Here is a 19,261-nt window from a genome sequence, read left to right on the forward strand (position 1 = left end):
GTCTTAGCTGTTGCAAAACTCGTGTATGGTGAGATACCAGCCAAACATTTCTGAATGCACAGGACTGAGTGGCGGGTGGAGCGCTGACCCTGCAGGAAAAGCTAGGATCTTTCCTGTACTGCTTTTGTCAAGAAGTGTGCGTGAGTAGGAGAGTTTTCCGGGTCTGTTCTCTGTGTAGTGAAAGTAAGTGCTGACTTAATTGTTAAAGACGGCAATGGTAACGGTTCTGCAGCAGGAAGAATCTGCTGGTGTTCTGAGGACTGCTTCCAGTGCTTCTTTAAGCAAATCCCTGCTGCGTGAAGTGCTGTGAAGAGCAGTTATAAAGAGCCCTGGGCAGCTGGTGTGAGACTTGTGGGGCCGTTCTGCACAGCCCAAGGTTCGCCTATTCCCATGTACAGATAAGCTGCATTACGCTCCCCTTGGAGCAGTGCCATGCTGTCATGGCAGTTGTTCAAGGCTGGTCCCGGCCGATTCGGTTCACAGCTTGAGCACTGCTTTCCTTATCCCTGTTTGCATTGCGCAACAGCTTTACTGACAGAGTATAAAGGCAGCGCACAGAGTCGATCAGGGTGTGAGTAGGCTGCAGAGTGGCAACTGAGAAGAACATGCTGCTGTCCGTGATCCTCACCGCCGGGCTCACAGCACTCGTAGCTACTGGTGAGCTTCCAAAATGTTTTTCACTGTTGCCTGCTGCGAGGAGTTAGAGTGCGTGTGCAGTTTGCTTACCCGTGGGAGTCCCAGCTCAAAGGAGGCCTGAAGTCCCAACCCTGCTGCACAGAGCTGAGGTCTGAACAGCAAAGAGCTCTTTGTTTCTTTCTCTGGTCTGCTTTCAGGCATTTCCCCCTTTTTTTTTTTTTTCTTTGGTCTCATTTTTTCTCACGTGCAGCTAGCAAAACTAAATTCCTATTGCAATATTTTGTCTGCTGAGTCAGAGACTCCAATATGCCATGTTTGTTGTTTGACTCTGATAAATTTCCCTCTGAGATTAAAGTAAATCTTACCTGAATGTTTGTGCCATTTGTGCATGCGTGCCAGACTGTTTTCAGGTATGGTAGAAGGTGTTTTCTGTTTGTCTGTAGGGTCTATCGAGATTCCCAAGTGTGTTTTGTGCACTCACAGATCCTTTCCTAAATCAGGAAATGCCTTTTCTTTATGAGGGCAATCCGGTGGACTTTTAAGTAACAACAATCCTCACCCGGTTAGTGATGGGTGTGGAGAGTAAGCACGTTACATGCTGCAGGCACGGTGTAGCTGAGGGAGATCATAGCTGGGAGCACTATCAGAATGGAGGCTGAACTTCAGTCAGCTCTAGCAATTAGCGTTTGTTGAAGGCTTGTGTTTGAAAAGGAGTTATTGAAACCAAGAGCAGGTGTGCATTCAGGTAGGCAAAGCTCTTAGAAAGCTGTCAGTTGCTCACTAGGAGACCAATCCGTGATGTGATGTTGTGCACGCACCCCCCAGGGCAAAAAGCAGAGCAGCCAGAAGTGGTGACCAAATACGGCACTGCCCGAGGATACCAAATCAAAGTTGATGCGGCTGAGAGGAGCGTAAATGTCTTTCTGGGACTTCCTTTTGCTAAGCCTCCTGTTGGACCACTGAGGTTTTCTGAGCCCCAGCCTCCTGAGCCATGGCAAGGTGTCAGAGATGCCACTTCCTACCCACCAATGTAAGTAAAGCAGGAAGAAAAGCTTTTATGTTCTCCGTGACTTTATATTACCTGCAGTTTGGGGACGCTGATAGGCAGGCTGACCAAAAGCCACATGGATAAACTCCTTGGTGTCGTCTCACCTACTCTCACATCTGCTACAGTGAATGCGTTTGTGAAGAAATCTTCATAAGCTACTGTTTTATTGAGTGCTCTCTAATCGGCATCATAACTGAGCTAGTATGGACCTGATGACAGACCTGTGCTCTTTTGTGAGCACTTGGTTATGCTTTAAGCCGCGTGGCTTAGAAGCCGAAACAGAAAGAAGCTGAGGAAACGTTGGAATAAAATGCTGATGAGTCACGTGGTTGAAAGGACATGTAAGAAACTCCAGTTGTGCTGCTGCCCCCCTTTGCTAATTCAACCCTAATAACTGCAGTACAAAAAGCTATTGAAGTTACGTAATAATTATTATGCATTTTATTTGAAGTGATTTATAGCTGTATCCATCTGCAACTATACTTCTGTAATGTTCTGAAACATGCAAAACTGCGACTGGTGTCAAATTGTACTGCTCTGGACTGTGGCCCCTTTTTACAGGCCTTGTCATGGCAACTCAAATGGATGAAAACATACACAGAATTAAAAATTTACTGTTTTCTATTTGTAATCTACTGTTTACTATGTTTTCTGCTGCCAGCAATTGAGAAACGTACCAGAGATTTCTACTTTGCAAAAAAGCTGCACAATATAGCTCTGAAATTTTTGTTGTAACATTTTGATTGTATCTTCTCTTATTTTTTCAGGTGTCTACAGCCGAATATATTAGAGCAGTTTGAATCTGATCTTGTTCGTCTCCAGGTGTCTGAAGATTGCTTATACCTGAATATATATACACCTGTTTCTACAAAAACACAGGAGAAGCTGCCGGTAAGGAAAATCAGTACAAAACCTCTAGCAGGCTCGATGGCTTCTGTGATTTGATGTGACAGATTGAGCCTGACCTTGAATCTTCTAACAGCTTCCTGAGGATGACAGTACTGTACTGCAAACTTGCAACCTGTACAGTATGTGGACTTACTGGCACAGTTTTTAACGATTGACAAATAAAATCTTACTGGTTTTTTACTTAGGCAGTGTTTGATTTCCTGCAGGGCACTGGTAAAATTCAGGTATTTAATGAAATCAGTGTGTGTTGTGAGGCTGCCAGCCTCCAATTTGAAAGACATTGACCATTTGTGAAATGTAACCTGAAGGACTCATGAGTGAAGCAGCAGAAACAAGGGTATTCAGTCTGTGTCACAGGGAGCTCTTCCCTGTGCTGAACTGTTTCTGTTTGTTCCCCTTCCAGGTCTTTGTTTGGATCCATGGGGGTGGATTAGTTTTTGGAGCAGCATCATTCTATGATGGCTCAGCATTAGCAGCCTTTGACAACGTGGTTGTTGTGGCAATTCAGTACAGATTGGGTATAGCTGGATACTTTAGGTAAGACAGGCTGTCTTCAATTTTGATAAACCATTTCTAATGTTATGCATGGAAATCCTTTGTGGAAAGGCCTGTGGAGTACTTGCTTTGGCAAATAAACTCTCTGTTTCTTAATTACCCATGCAGCAGTTGGGAGCAACTTACAAGTCCCAGGTCTGCTTCAGAGACTGCTGTGGCTTGATTGCTGGCCTGATCTCAACCCTTTTCAAGCCAATTCTTTTTCAATTACGTAGAGAGGCTCCTTCACAGCTGATTCCTTGTCCTGCACACTGTATTTATCTGAGTGTTGTTTTTTTCCACATCAGGCATTTAAAGAAGTCTGTTCTTTCTTTCTAGCACTGGGGATAGGCATGCTCGTGGTAACTGGGGGTATTTGGACCAAGTGGCAGCTCTTCAGTGGATTCAGGAAAATATCATACACTTTGGAGGAGACCCGGGATCTGTCACCATCTGTGGTGAATCTGCAGGGGGAATCAGTGTATCTGCTCTGGTAAGTTCACCACAGGCAGGAATGCTTATTATTTGAGAAAGAAACCCACTGTCCACGATCACTCTCAGTACATTAATGAAAAATCAGTGAGAAAACGTGGGTGGCTTTTGGGTAAAGCACACATCACCTCAGTCTGATACACAGCTGATAACAGTGCAGCTTCTGGCTGTTGAAAGTGTTCTTTTTGTACCCAGATGATGTCGCTTAGAATCCCAGATGTCGTTTGTCCTCTTCAAATTTGAATGTCCGTTTGCTCCCGACTTCTCTCTTAGAGCTGTATTTTCCCCTTCTGCAGCACAGCCAGTCTGTTGGACATATGTGTACCTGATTCATACCTGGCTTGCAGTGTTGTTCCCTGAAGTCTTGTAAGCAAAGCTTTATGGGAGGGGAAGGGCAGGCGTGGACTTATCCCTGTTAATGCTGCCAGAGACCTTTGCACAGCAGAACTCTGATCAGAGGCCACAGAGTAACACTCGGGTGACATTTTTTTCAAAAAAGGCAGTTTCTGATATTGAAGTCCTGTGTCATGAATAGAATGCATTTCCAGTAATGCCTGTTCTTGTTTCTGGATGCTGCTGCTTTTCTCCAGGTCTTATCTCCACTGGCAAAGGGCTTGTTCCACAAGGCCATTTCAGAGAGTGGTACTACAATTAGGACTTTATTCACTGAAAAGCCTGAGAAGGAAGCACAGGTGGGTATTTTGTGGCATATTTAATTTCCGAGATAGTCTTGAATGTCTTAAATGGTGTATTCAAGAAATGTGGATCTTGGTCTTTTTTTCTTGTGGAATTTCAACCACCTTCATTAGAGACAGGATTCCTGTTTGCAGTAATACACGCTGGGTGAAACTTTGCTTTCCAAATACCCAAATATCCACAGATGTCTGAGTGAAAGCAGAAGTCCGAGGAAACAGTGGCAGAAGGCAGTGAATGAGTATGAAATGTACAGGAGTATACTGTCTTCAGAAAAAGCTGAGCTGCTCTTTTTGAAAGGAAAATGGCACCAGATCTCTCTCCCTTCCGCCTGGTGCCTGATGTGCTCACAGGAACAAAACTTTATTCAGTCTGTTGGCGAATGGAAGTATTTTGGAGGAGTAGGTTTTGTCTTTCTGTTCAGCCCACAACATGAAGGGTTATGAAAGCTTCTTGTCTCAGAGCTGAAATGCTACTGGCTTTGGTCCTTCCTAAGAAATTTTGACACCCCTCCAGCCCTCCACTCTTCCTACTCTGGACTCCAGACTCAGAGGCACATGGAGCCCATGTATGGGAATATACGGATAATTAGTAAATGAGAATGTGACTCATTTATATTGATTGCAGAGAATTGCTGCTGCATCTGGCTGTGAAAAGTCCAGTTCTGCCGCTCTGGTTGAATGCTTAAGAGGAAAAACAGAGGAAGAGATAGAACAGATAACTCTAAAAATGGTAGGTGAAGTTATGCCTTGTATATGAGGGGCCTTTCAAATTTGATCATAACAGAGCATGCTGTACATGTCCTGTAATATTAAGAGAACTTGAAGAATATCTAACATCTGTCCCTTCTTTATGTTTTCAGGATATGACAACAATGCAACTGTGCCATACATCACCTGAGAACTGTGAACAGGTTCGTTCTCTTTAACTCTGTATGAGCATTGAGCTACACGTGTCTCACTGTCAGGTTCTGTCAAGGGAAGAGACAAGAGTATGAGAATCACGGTTTCTCCTGGAGAGCCTGAACATTACTTAACATCACAATTTTGTCCTTCTCTACATTTCTTACCGCAATCCTGGTTTTCCTGTTACTTTGCATTTCCAATGTAGAAGTTAGATTTACTCTAACCTCTCCGTTCATGGTACGAACCAGGACATTTCTCACTAAGAGGAGATGTAAATTAACAATAACCTACATTTTGCAAGTATTTAAACACAATGTTAATCTTTGCATTGAATTTGCATTCAAAACATCGATTGTGGAAGAGAGCTTGAATACTACTATTCTTATATTTTCACTTGATGCGTTCATTTGCTGAAGCCTTGACTTTGTTTCTTTGTTTTTCTCCAGGCTCCCATGTTCATCAGTTCATGTGTGGATGGTGTGTTTTTTCCAAAGAGTCCCAGGCAATTACTGTCTGAAAAAGCAATCAATCCAGTCCCATACATAATAGGAGTGAATAACTGTGAATTTGGATGGGTAATTCCCAAAGTAAGAGAGTTTAAATAGTTTTGGTTTTCTTTAATATAAATCTGTGGATATGAGATTTCAACATAAAAGTGTATTCCCTCTGTTACACAGGGAATGAAATTGCCTGATTTTACAGACGGACTGGACAAAGAAGTTGCCCGTCAAGTATTACAGAGCTCGTTTGTATTATCATTTGAGGTGAGAGACCATTTCCCAAATAACCCAGTGCTATTTCTTCACTGGGATAATTCCATATTCACATTTCGTATTGCTAATAGTGACTAATCAACTTGGAGATACTCCATGTCTCTATCCTACATGCGCCACCTTTCAGAAATGAATGCAGTGGAAATCCAGAAGCAATGCAGGCAGCTAAACACAGGTCCCATGACATTCAAGATGCACTAGGTTATCCAAGATACGCGTTCTACCAGCAGATGTGACACAACTCCTACAGAACATACGAGCCTTTCTGAAGCTTCACATGGAGTATAGAAAGGACCTGGGGATGCCTAAAGTGGCACCAGGAGACCTGCATGTAGACAGGGGAGGTTTTGCTTCCCTGTGTTTTACAAAGCTCTCAGCTTTCTGGTTGCTTTGTGCTCTCCTGAAACCACGAAACTTGAAAAATTGCAGATTAATAGGTTAGAATTAAGAAGCTGATAAACATAGCCAGTACTTGTAAAGGGCCATGTAGAGCCATAGGAATCTATCATAATCTGGGAATGGCAGAGCCCAGGGTTTTTCTGAAAGGGAGTAAGTAATGGCCGTCTGCAGCAAGAAATGGATCTTATGCAATCCAGCAGGATTTCATTTCTCTTACGAGGGTTGTTTCCCCAGAAGGAAGAACAGAGGACCGTATCCATCTCTTAGCATCACCACTTGCTATTTATCTAGAGGCATTTGAGAGCATCCTTTTTGATCTTGCAAATCTCTTCTCCCAAAGAACATCCATGTTAGGTAAAGGTGCACCACTGTGAACTGTGAGCTCTGCTTGGACGCAGCAGGGGATTTTTTCTGAAAGATGGTGATGTTTGGAGTCCAGCCAGGGACACGCAGGTGGCACTCTCAGTTTACACTGTTACTCCTTTTAGGGTGGGTTCTCATCATGAAAAGTACCTTTCTTGTTCATTCCAGGGTGTTTCTTCTCACATTGTTGATCTTGTATTCAATGAATACATTGGGAAAGCAGAGAGCCGTGCTCAGGTGCGAGATGCCCTTTTTGATGCAATAGGAGATCACATGTTTACTTTCCCAGCCATTGAAGTGGCTAGGTACCACAGAGGTGAGTCTCTAATTCAGCATCTATTCATATCAACAATGTTTTTCATTCTTGCGCATGTCTTTGGACTTTATGTATGCGTCACACTTTGCTATCAGAAGATCTGCTAGTGTTTTGATTTTGTCAATTTAGCTTTGGTGAAAGTTCATCATCATTGTTGACTGGCATTTGCAATACGAGCATTCTTGCGTTCAATTTTATTTTCTGTTAGATGCTGGCCACCCAGTCTACTTCTATGAATTTCAACATCGACCAAGCACAGCCTCAGGCGTCGTTCCAGAGTTTGTAAAAGCAGATCATGCAGATGAGATTGCCTTTGTCTTTGGAAGGCCATTCTTAGCAGGTGATGTATCTGTGCTTGCTAAACAATTCTTTTAAAATCAACACTGTTATTAATTTCTCTCACCTGAGGACTTTCAGAATAGAATTTTGCTTAGTAATACTGGAATCAAAATAAGCTGGTTTTTTTTCTGTTTTTGGTAATAGTTACTTGTCATTAATGAATTCATCTGCTCTGCTCACATAGAACTCCCACAGCCCAGAGTAACAAGTAGGTTCATAGAATGGTGTGGACTGGAAGGGTCCCTTAGAGATGATCTTGTCCACAGCCCCTTTGAACTGGTTACAGTGTATTGGAATTGACTGGACTGCTGTTTTTTGATATTGATTTTTGAATATTGCCATTTCTTCTCTCACTTTGCAGGGAATGCTACGGAAGGAGAAAGTAAACTTAGCAGAACTGTTATGAAGTACTGGACTAACTTTGCTAGAAACGGGTGAGATCCGTAGCGCTAACTGCAGCTCAAGTTTTGTCTGTGCTGCCTGAAGCGTAGCAGCAGCATGGTAGTTCCTGTCAATGTGGCAGAGTTTAAGATAAGTACTGAAACAAATAGTTTCTCTTCTTGACGATTGCAAGAAGAACTCTGGAAATGAACACTCAATCCCAAACAAAATCCAAGAGCTTTTTGTATCTGCAGTGGAGGATTAGATCCCCGAGTAAGGGCAAACATCATTACGTGTTTGCTGTTCCAGTGATGAGCGTTTTGATAAAAACATCCATCTGTTCAGCTACTAGAATCGTGCAATCTGAGCTCCTGTTAGTCTTCTGAAACCACCTCAGGTTGAGAAGTCAGAGCACAACGGAGAGGTAACTTTTCATTTTTGTGCTTCCAGAAATCCCAATGGGGAAGGCTTGGTGCATTGGCCTCAGTATGGTCTGGATGAAAGATACCTGGAAATAGACCTCATACAAAAGGCAGCAAAGAAACTGAAAGAAGACAAAATGGAGTTTTGGGTACAGCTCACAGAACAGATGAGGAGTGAAAGAAGGCGAGAGCACACAGATTTGTGAGAGCTGCAGAGGATACATTTTCCTTTTACAGTCTGAAGTAAGGTCAACAGCAATTTGTCAGAATGCCGATTTTAACCTTGACTTTCTAACTCACTAATGTGTAGTTTGTTGTCATGATCGCAGGAAAACTACCCTTGATTCTCTCCCTCAGTGAACAGAGAGTTTCAGGGGAAGTGCAAGATGCTCATGGAAATAAAAATCAGTGATGAAGCAAGCGGGGGAAAAAAAGTCTCTCAGGTTCAAACAGACCCGAGAGGGTGGTGGCACACAGGAACAGGTTGCCCAAGGAGGTTGTGGATGCCCCATCCCTGGAGGCATTCAAGGCCAGGCTGGATTGGGCTCTGGGAAGCCTGGTCCAGGTGACCCTGCACATAGCAGGGGGGTTGAAACTAGATGATCATTGTGGTCCCTTTCAACCCAGGCCATTCTGTGATTCTGTGGTGTCCAAGGGAATATTGTCAAATATATTGAAATGTACAAGAAGTTATGTTTACTGAATATGTCATAGGTGTCACAGAATGTTGTCAGTTCCTTCTGCTCTTCCTTTCTGAGAGTGTCCTTGGTTGTCATTCTTCCAGCCCTCCTGTGAGGGTAAGAGCATCCGTCACAAACCAGCCGTGGGATCACAAGTGTTTTCCTGTTCTGTAAACTGTTACAAATACTGGAGCTGCAGGCAGAACGTTCAGCTGCAAGCTGGAACAGTGGCTGCCTCTAAATTTGACTTGTTTGGCTTTTCTTGTAAGTGTATGTGCTATGGTAGGCCTACAGGGTAAGAAATTATACCTCAGGATTCATTTATCAAATACTCTCACAGCACTGGCATTATTCAGTATTGCTCCTTCCATTTTCTTCATATTACAGTGCACACATTAGCGGTGAGATGAAAATACAACCCTTACTCTTGTTTGAATTTGTTCGGTATTACTTTACTGTATTCTCCCTTCTTTATCACATGCCGTTTGCTGTTTCTGAAGCACAGGAAGTTCTATATGATTGATTGAATTGATTGATTAAAGCTGTAGTGGGAGATGAGTGGGGTAGTAAAGCAGCAGGAAATCTTCCCCCTGCCCTTTGCTTGAGGTATTTCAAGTAATGCGTCCTCTTTTCTGAGAAATCTGACTGGCTTTCAGGCTGCAGAGAACGGGTTGCAGTCTGTTTGGCTGAGTGTCCCAGCTTGTGTTCATTAGGGTAAGGCTGGAACTCCACTGTTTCATTTTCAGCATGAAGATTTAAAAACTGGGTTAAAGCATGGTTGTCCCATCTTTTGGCTAGCCTGAGCCACACTGAGCCAGTTGGAATTGCCACGGGCTGCATAGAAAATATACAATGAACGTAATGCATATAAGTAAAAAAACCTTCCACTGCTATGTATTTTTCATTAAAACATCAAAAATAGAGGGGAACAAAGGCATCAAACAAGAGGGATATTTGACTGTGCTGTTGTGCAACTAATGCATCATGCAGGTGTAACGTACGTGTAACTGCATCTAAGGGAACATTCTTGCAAGGTTGAAGCATGGAATTCCATCCTTGAGATATATCAAGTTTTCTCTACACTTTTTCTTCTTTTATTACTGTCATTTTCACAGTAGTTCATAGTCTGTTTCAAAGTCTGTGCCAGCTGAATTATTTCCTTTTACTGCCGTGAACTTTGAGCAGTCTAGCTGTGCTGTAAAAAGCATGAATTAATCTGTTACCAGAGTCTTTTGATTTAGCTTACATTTTGCATCTACTTTTTAATATCCTTAACATAACATTACTTATAATATCCTGCTCTTAGAGGACAACTAGGGAAGGCTGTACACTTCTCTTGCTTTTTTCTCAAATTTACAAGGAAAGCACTGTAATAGCAGATATTCCTTGTGATATGTTGAGGTGTATTTACATCTGGTCATACATGTAACTGATTCTAAGGGAATATTCTCGAAACTTTGAAGCATGGAATTCCATCCTCTTGCATCAGAAAGAAGAAACCTTTGCCTTGTCATGCTCAGAGCAGAGAATTCCAGTCCCACAAAGCTGGGATGAGATCTATGGAACTAAACGACGTGGCCCGCTTCCTCAGTTGTAGTGGCACTCAGGAGACAAGGGTTTGTTTATTGATTTATTGGTTGTGCTTCTGGTTTCCTGGAAGGATGCAGGCAAATCCTTTCACTTCCTCGGACCTCAGTTCCACTGCCTGTAGAATAATTATGCTGATCTTGTTCGTCAGCGGTCCTGAAATCTTCTCTTGATGATTTCTGGATTGCTAAATTGCAAATTTCAGGCTTTTTCTCTTTCTTTCTTACTGTTTACAGGAATCCTAATGGGGAAGGCCTGGCTGAATGGCCATTGCGTAATCTAAATGAAGAATGCTTGGAGATAAATCTAAGACAAAGGAAAGCCAGAAAGCTGAAGGAGAAGAAGGGAGACTTCTGGGAAAAGGTGATGTTTGAAAAGCCAACTAGGAAAAGAATGGGAAACAAGAAAGCTCATCTAGAGCTATAATTTACTGTCTAAACATGCATAATAGGCATAGTATTTAGGATTGCAAGAGGAATTATTTGAAATACTTTTGAGGACAAAATAACGTGTCCCTTCCTTTCACCTTTTCTTTGCAGTTCTCCTATTTACCCTTATTGGCTGTAATTAGGGCAGTGGATCGATTTCCACTTTGTGACCCTTTGCTTTTCCCTCGGTTCCCTCTGTGTCCACAAGAGAAGCCTCCCCTATTAATACAGTTAACAGATCTGTCTGCTCCTCAGGCTTTGCTGCAGCTTTGCCATTGCTGAGGAAGAATCTGGCAGCAATGTTGTGTTAATCGAGTTCAATCAATAAAGAGGTGTTTTGCAAGTAAAACTGTCTTTCTCGTGTCAGAGATACGTGTGATGCTCCTGAGGTTTTGGTCTGATTCACACACAGAAATGTCCTCTGAGCTTTTTAAGGACAGTTCTGTTGTGTGACTGAGTTTTACAACTGAGATAGCAGTACATTTCTGACGGTTGCAGTACCTCGTCTGGAGCAGTGGTGCAGTGCTGGACTTCAGATTGCTCGTAGATCTTAGGAAAGGAGAGAAACAGTCTCCGCTGCCCTGAGCTTCTTTCTTTTTAATGAGCAACAACTGCCTCAGAAGGATCAGGTGTGGTAGCATTAGCTTTGTGCTTTCTGTGTTTTCCATGGTGCTTTATTTACACGGCGCTCTAGGCTGTGCTCTGTGCCGTCTCTCAGTCCCAGTGTCTCTTAGCACTGGGTCACAGGCCTTCATTGCTGGCACTGGAGAGAGACTTCATTTACCGGAATTACTCCAGCGCCCATTTCAGCTTGGACTGCCAAGAACAAGCCTGGATCGCAGCATTTCAGCATTGCTTCTCATGTGTTACTCTGAGGCTGCTCCAGCTGTGCCAGCCGTCTTGCTGACCATTCTGCTACCTTCCAGCAGCATGGTGCAGCTATGTGGAAGGTATGGGCGCTGCTCCTTTCTTTCCTTCCCTTGCCTGTCTTTAATCTCCCTTCTGTAGCTCTGCAGGAATGTAGGATTGTTCCCAGCTTCTCATATCCTACTGTTACTCTCTGGCCATCTCTTCTTTCTGAATTACTTGACTGCAGAAAACATGGCAGAGTTCCAAATCTCTTTCTTCCCAAATCCTGTGGGCAGTCAAGACTTAAGAGATCAGGTTAGTGTGTTAGCACAACCACTGTTTTGGTTAAGTGGCCCCGTCCCTTGTCCTTTGTTAAAGTATTTTGTGAGGGGGAAATGATCTTGATGGATTTTCCTTTCACGCACTCTTCCCTGTAGGAGCTGTACTCCTGCTTTTAAAAGGAGAACACCAGCAGCATTGTATGTAGATGCACAGAATATATGCTCGTGTTGTGTGTGCATGCAGAGAAGTGCAGAGGAACTCACTTCTTACATGGAAACAAACTGTTCTCGCTGCATTTATTCTTTCCCAGAGGCTGAGTTAAAAAAAAAAAACAAAAAAACAAAAAAAACCCACCCAAATGAGGAAGCGACCCTGCTTTAAATGCAGATTTCTGAACATTTCTACCCTATAGAGTTGAATGCAAATGTCTTTGTGGGCTCTCTTTTAGCTATGTGCCCATAAACATGAGGCTTGTCTCTATTTTTCAGCGATTGAAATCAAGACAGGTAGCAGTGCATTAGGGTGCAGGAGGCATTGTTCACTGATTGAACGTAAACTGCAAAATGCTCTCCATTAAAATGAAATGCCAGGCAGCATCCAAGAATTCCACTTCCCAGGTATGTAGCACTGTTTCCAGATTCCACTAGTTTAGTTTATGCCACTTAGAGTAAGGGTCTCCACATTTGCAGAAGTCTAAGTCCAGTTGCTAGATCCTTTGGCCTGGTAGGCTTGGTAGCCAAGGTGGTAAAGATCTAGGTCCAATCTGTTTATTTTATTACGTGAGTGAGATCAGCAGAGTGTACAGATAGCGTTTGCACAAGGAGTAATTTCAGCATGGCAGCTACCTTTGGCTTCAAGTTGGATATCATCTTCTTTATGGATGGGATGAAAATGGGGTAGGGGTTCAGACACTTTGCAGAATGTGCACATGAGCAGAAAAAAGGGAGTGCAGCAGAGAAAGGTGGAAGAGTAAAGTTAGAAAGGCAGAATAGTGAATGAAGGGGAACTGTGCCCAGTCACTCCCTGAGCGTTCCAGTTTAGTTTCCCACGTTTGCCCACATGCGTTGGGTGTGGAGTAAAGCATCGTTTCTGAATACATGAACAGAGCTTTAGCACATGGGACTACTGTGTGCTTAAGACATTGTGTAGAACTACTCTAATACTGGATTTGGGGCACACAGAGCTGAAAAAAAGTGAGTCACTAAAATAATCTACAGAAATGCTGTCTCTGACAACTGAGAATTATTTTCATGACATGTGATTACAAAACAGGCTTACTAGGGAAAGATCTATTGACACTGGCCAAAAAAAAAGAGAAAAAAGGAGAAAAAAGAGAAAAAAAAAAGAGCCAGGAAAAGAGTCAGAGCCTGGAAACAAAAATCAAACACAGCCACCTAGTTACAGAATGGCAATCTACTTCTATTCAGCATTTCTTACTGACAGATGCGAGTTCACCTGGAAGTAAAGCCTCCTCATGTTTCAGTGGGATTAAAAGCGTTCCTACCACTCTATTGTTGCATACGGCTCCTGTACTGCAGTTGTGGAGAAAGCCTGTCTTAGCTGTTGCAAAACTCGTGTATGGTGAGATACCAGCCAAACATTTCTGAATGCACAGGACTGAGTGGCGGGTGGAGCGTTGACCCTGCAGGAAAAGCTAGGATCTTTCCTGTACTGCTTTTGTCAAGAAGTGTGCATGAGTAGGAGAGTTTTCCGGGTCTGTTCTCTGTGTAGTGAAAGTAAGTGCTGACTTAATTGTTAAAGACGGCAATGGTAACGGTTCTGCAGCAGGAAGAATCTGCTGGTGTTCTGAGGACTGCTTCCAGTGCTTCTTTAAGCAAATCCCTGCTGCGTGAAGTGCTGTGAAGAGCAGTTATAAGGAGCCCTGGGCAGCTGGTGTGAGACTTGTGGGGCCGTTCTGCACAGCCCAAGGTTCCCCTATTCCCATGTACAGATAAGCTGCATTACGCTCCCCTTGGAGCAGTGCCATGCTGTCATGACAGTTGTTCAAGGCTGGTCCCGGCCGATTCGGTTCACAGCTTGAGCACTGCTTTCCTTATCCCTGTTTGCATTGCGCAACAGCTTTACTGACAGAGTATAAAGGCAGCGCACAGAGTCGATCAGGGTGTGAGTAGGCTGCAGAGTGGCAACTGAGAAGAACATGCTGCTGTCCGTGATCCTCACCGCCGGGCTCACAGCACTCGTAGCTACTGGTGAGCTTCCAAAATGTTTTTCACTGTTGCCTGCTGCGAGGAGTTAGAGTGCGTGTGCAGTTTGCTTACCCATGGCAGTCCCAGCTCAAAGGAGGCCTGAAGTCCCAACCCTGCTGCACAGAGCTGAGGTCTGAACAGCAAAGAGCTCTTTGTTTCTTTCTCTGGTCTGCTTTCAGGCATTTGTCTCGTTTTTTTTTTCACGTGCAGCTAGCAAAACTCAATTCCTATTGCAATATTTTGTCTGCTGAGTCAGAGACTCCAATATGCCATGTTTGTTGTTTGACTCTGATACATTTCCCTCTGAGATTAAAGTAAATCTTACCTGAATGTTTGTGCCATTTGTGCATGCGTGCCTGACTGTTTTCAGGTATGGTAGAAGGTGTTTTCTGTTTGTCTGTAGGGTCTATCGAGATTCCCAAGTGTGTTTTGTGCACTCACAGATCCTTTCCTAAATCAGGAAATGCCTTTTCTTTATGAGGGCAATCCGGTGGACTTTTAAGTAACAACAATCCTCACCCGGTTAGTGATGGGTGTGGAGAGTAAGCACGTTACATGCTGCAGGCACGGTGTAGCTGAGGGAGATCATAGCTGGGAGCACTATCAGAATGGAGGCTGAACTTCAGTCAGCTCTAGCAATTAGCGTTTGTTGAAGGCTTGTGTTTGAAAAGGAGTTATTGAAACCAAGAGCAGGTGTGCATTCAGGTAGGCAAAGCTCTTAGAAAGCTGTCAGTTGCTCACTAGGAGGTCATTCCGTGATGTGATGTTGTGCACGCACCCCCCAGGGCAAAAAGCAGAGCAGCCAGAAGTGGTGACCAAATACGGCACTGCCCGAGGATACCAAATCAAAGTTGATGCGGCTGAGAGGAGCGTAAATGTCTTTCTGGGACTTCCTTTTGCTAAGCCTCCTGTTGGACCACTGAGGTTTTCTGAGCCCCAGCCTCCTGAGCCATGGCAAGGTGTCAGAGATGCCACTTCCTACCCACCAATGTAAGTAAAGCAGGAAGAAAAGCTTTTATGTTCCCCATGATTTTTTTATGTTCTCACTGATTTCATATTACCTGCAGTTTGAGGATGCTGATACGCAGGCTGATCAAAAGTAAAAAAAAATATTAGAGAAAGACAGAGTTCCCAGTGAGTCACATGCTTAATTGATCATGTATGAAACACACATCTGTTGTGATCTATTTTTTAATTGTTTTACTCCACTTGTATTACTGCTGTTTTAACTGCTTCTAGCCTAATCCCCATAATTGCAATATAAAATCTACTGAAGCTATATGTTAATTAATTTGCAATATAATTGAAGAACTTATAGCTGTATCAGTCTGCTAGTATTCTGTAAGGTTTTGCAATACGTAAAATTACATCTGTTTTCAAAATGTACTGCTCTAGACTCTGGCCCCTTTTTGCACATCTCATGCCAACTCAACTGGAGAAAATGTTAAAAAACACTGTATGTTTCCGATGCCAGCACTATAGAAATGTACTGAACTTTTTTTTTTTTTTTGCTAGAAATACAAACATTTTCGACATACAGCTGTGAATTTTTTTTTATCTCTATTGATTTTTATTTCTCTTATTTTTTCAGGTGTCTACAGGATAAAGTAACAGGACAGTTTTTTTCAGATGTTATTACTAATAGAAAAGAAAAAGTTCGTCTCCAGGTGTCTGAAGATTGCTTATACCTGAATATATATACACCTGTTTCTACAAAAACACAGGAGAAGCTGCCGGTAAGGAAAATCAGTACAAAACCTCTAGCAGGCTCGATGGCTTCTGTGATTTGATGTGACAGATTGAGCCTGACCTTGAATCTTCTAACAGCTTCCTGAGGATGACAGTACTGTACTGCAAACTTGCAACCTGTACAGTATGTGGACTTACTGGCACAGTTTTTAACGATTGACAAATAAAATCTTACTGGTTTTTTACTTAGGCAGTGTTTGATTTCCTGCAGGGCACTGGTAAAATTCAGGTATTTAATGAAATCAGTGTGTGTTGTGAGGCTGCCAGCCTCCAATTTGAAAGACATTGACCATTTGTGAAATGTAACCTGAAGGACTCATGAGTGAAGCAGCAGAAACAAGGGTTTTCAGTCTGTGTCACAGGGAGCTTTTCCCTGTGCTGAACTGTTTCTGTTTGTTCCCCTTCCAGGTCTTTGTATGGATCCATGGGGGTGGATTAGTTTCTGGAGCAGCATCATCCTATGATGGCTCAGCATTAGCAGCCTTTGACAACGTGGTTGTTGTGGCAATTCAGTACAGATTGGGTATAGCTGGATACTTTAGGTAAGACAGGCTGTCTTCAATTTTGATAAACCATTTCTAATGTTATGCATGGAAATCCTTTGTGGAAAGGCCTGTGGAGTACTTGCTTTGGCAAATAAACTCTGTTTCTTAATTACCCATGCAGCAGTTGGGAGCAACTTACAAGTCCCAGGTCTGCTTCAGAGACTGCTGTGGCTTGATTGCTGGCCTGATCTCAACCCTTTTCAAGCCAATTCTTTTTCAATTACGTAGAGAGGCTCCTTCACAGCTGATTCCTTGTCCTGCACACTGTATTTATCTGAGTGTTGTTTTTTTCCACATCAGGCATTTAAAGAAGTCTGTTCTTTCTTTCTAGCACTGGGGATAGGCATGCTCGTGGTAACTGGGGGTATTTGGACCAAGTGGCAGCTCTTCAGTGGATTCAGGAAAATATCATACACTTTGGAGGAGACCCGGGATCTGTCACCATCTGTGGTGAATCTGCAGGGGGAATCAGTGTATCTGCTCTGGTAAGTTCACCACAGGCAGGAATGCTTATTATTTGAGAAAGAAACCCACTGTCCACGATCACTCTCAGTACATTAATGAAAAATCAGTGAGAAAACGTGGGTGGCTTTTGGGTAAAGCACACATCACCTCAGTCTGATACACAGCTGATAACAGTGCAGCTTCTGGCTGTTGAAAGTGTTCTTTTTGTACCCAGATGATGTCGCTTAGAATCCCAGATGTCGTTTGTCCTCTTCAAATTTGAATGTCCGTTTGCTCCCGACTTCTCTCTTAGAGCTGTATTTTCCCCTTCTGCAGCACAGCCAGTCTGTTGGACATATGTGTACCTGATTCATACCTGGCTTGCAGTGTTGTTCCCTGAAGTCTTGTAAGCAAAGCTTTATGGGAGGGGAAGGGCAGGCGTGGACTTATCCCTGTTAATGCTGCCAGAGACCTTTGCACAGCAGAACTCTGATCAGAGGCCACAGAGTAACACTCGGGTGACATTTTTTTCAAAAAAGGCAGTTTCTGATATTGAAGTCCTGTGTCATGAATAGAATGCATTTCCAGTAATGCCTGTTCTTGTTTCTGAATGCTGCTGCTTTTTTCCAGGTCTTATCTCCACTGGCAAAGGGCTTGTTCCACAAGGCCATTTCAGAGAGTGGTACTACAATTAGGATTTTATTCACTGAAAAGCCTGAGAAGGAAGCACAGGTGGGTATTTTGTGGCATATTTAATTTCCGAGATAGTCTTGAATGTCTTAAATGGTGTATTCAAGAAATGTGGATCTTGGTCTTTTTTTCTTGTGGAATTTCAACCACCTTCATTAGAGACAGGATTCCTGTTTGCAGTAATACACGCTGGGTGAAACTTTGCTTTCCAAATACCCAAATATCCACAGATGTCTGAGTGAAAGCAGAAGTCTGAGGAAGCAGAGGGAGAAGGCAGTGAATGAGTATGAAATGTACAGGAGTATACTGTCTTCAGAAAAAGCTGAGCTGCTCTTTTTGGAAGGAAAATGGCACCAGACATCCTTCCCCCCCACGTCGTGCCTGATGTGCTCACAGGAACAAATCTTTATTCAGCCTAGTTATAATTAAAAAGAAGAGCCCTATTCAACCCAATTTGTCATGTACACATGACAAATCTCCAAGGAACAATCTCCAGGAGCTTTGTTTTGCTCATCTGGGATGTAGAAGAGGCAGTGTTGCACTGAGGTCTATCTGTCTAGTGACAGCTGAGAAATAGCATTACTTCATCCAAAAAGACTGTGCATCATTGAGAAGGATGTAACGTGCTCTTTATCTCTCATCTGCATGATCATATTCTATGTATGCATTACTCTAACTACCTTATGCCATCCAGACTTCTTAGCCCTGTTTGTTACATACCAGAACAACTACCTTGGTCTGTTGGAGAATGGAGGTATTTTGGAGGAGTAGGTTTTGTCTTTCTGTTCAGCCCACAGCATGAAGGGTTATGAAAGCTTCCTGTCTCACAGCTGAAATGCTACTGGCTTTGGTCCTTCCTGAGAAATTTTGACACCCCTCCAGCCCTCCACTCTTCTACTCTGGACTCCAGACTCAGAGGCACATGGAGCCCATGTATGGGAATATACGGATAATTAGTAAATGAGAATGTGACTCGTTTATATTGATTGCAGAGAATTGCTGCTGCATCTGGCTGCGAAAAGTCCAGTTCTGCCGCTCTGGTTGAATGCTTAAGAGGAAAAACAGAGGAAGAGATAGTACAGATAACTCTAAAAATGGTAGGTGAAGTTTTGCCTTGTATATGAGGGGCCTTTCAAATTTGATCATAACAGAGCATGCTGTACATGTCCTGTAATATTAAGAGAACTTGAAGAATATCTAACACCTGCCCCTTTTCAGGTAGGACAACATTGCAGCTATGCCATACCTCACCTGAGAACTGTGAACCGGTTCCTTCTCTTTAACTCTGTATGGGCAGTGAGCTACACGTGTTTCTCTGTCGGGTTCTGTTAAGGAAGGAGACAAAAGTATGAGAGTCACAGTCTCTCCTGGAGAGCCTGAACATTACTTAACATCATAACTATGTCCTTCTCTAAATTTCGTATCACAGTGCTGGGTTCCCTCTTCCTTTGCAGATTCAACTCAGAAGTTGGTTCTCCCCTCACAGCATCACACATTCACAGTAGGATTGTGCTTGCTAAGAGCAGATGTAAACTAAGTGTAACCTACATTTTGTGAATATTTAAGATATAGTGCCAATATGCACAAATC

General features: G+C 43.0%; 2 protein-coding genes across 11 annotated transcripts in view; both read left to right on the top strand.

The window, feature by feature from the left end:
- The window catches only part of LOC125699274 (fatty acyl-CoA hydrolase precursor, medium chain-like), a 55,433-nt gene that overhangs the window by 17,174 nt on the left and 18,998 nt on the right, over window positions 1-19,261 (top strand). For 2 of the 10 annotated variants that reach the window (XM_048958668.1, XM_048958666.1), the window contains exon 2: window positions 12,525-12,542. The exons of 2 other annotated variants lie outside the window; for them this stretch is intronic. Coding sequence is in view for 5 of the 8 variants with exons in the window: in XM_048958659.1 (XP_048814616.1) it covers window positions 14,195-14,246; window positions 15,029-15,233; window positions 15,835-15,979; window positions 16,401-16,534; window positions 16,869-17,022; window positions 17,612-17,713 (792 nt within the window). In the remaining 3 variants the exon portion in view is untranslated. Of the gene's footprint in view, window positions 1-11,623; window positions 11,856-12,524; window positions 12,654-12,694; window positions 14,247-15,028; window positions 15,234-15,834; window positions 15,980-16,400; window positions 16,535-16,868; window positions 17,023-17,611; window positions 17,714-19,261 lie in introns of those variants that run through there. 6 more of the 10 variants (XM_048958659.1, XM_048958658.1, XM_048958664.1 and 3 more) reach the window with 6 other exon arrangements.
- On the top strand, window positions 169-11,254 carry LOC125699276 (fatty acyl-CoA hydrolase precursor, medium chain-like). Its single transcript, XM_048958670.1, has 15 exons — window positions 169-657; window positions 1,462-1,666; window positions 2,452-2,575; window positions 2,997-3,130; window positions 3,467-3,620; window positions 4,210-4,311; window positions 4,940-5,044; window positions 5,175-5,225; window positions 5,664-5,804; window positions 5,895-5,981; window positions 6,921-7,068; window positions 7,277-7,408; window positions 7,769-7,841; window positions 8,239-8,453; window positions 10,714-11,254. Exons 1-14 carry the CDS (start codon window positions 606-608, stop codon window positions 8,414-8,416), a joined length of 1,686 nt encoding a protein of 561 aa, XP_048814627.1. The 5' UTR covers window positions 169-605; the 3' UTR covers window positions 8,417-8,453; window positions 10,714-11,254.

This window comes from Lagopus muta, chromosome 12, assembly GCF_023343835.1.
Source record: "Lagopus muta isolate bLagMut1 chromosome 12, bLagMut1 primary, whole genome shotgun sequence".
In the NCBI taxonomy this organism is placed as follows: Eukaryota; Metazoa; Chordata; class Aves; order Galliformes; family Phasianidae; genus Lagopus; species Lagopus muta.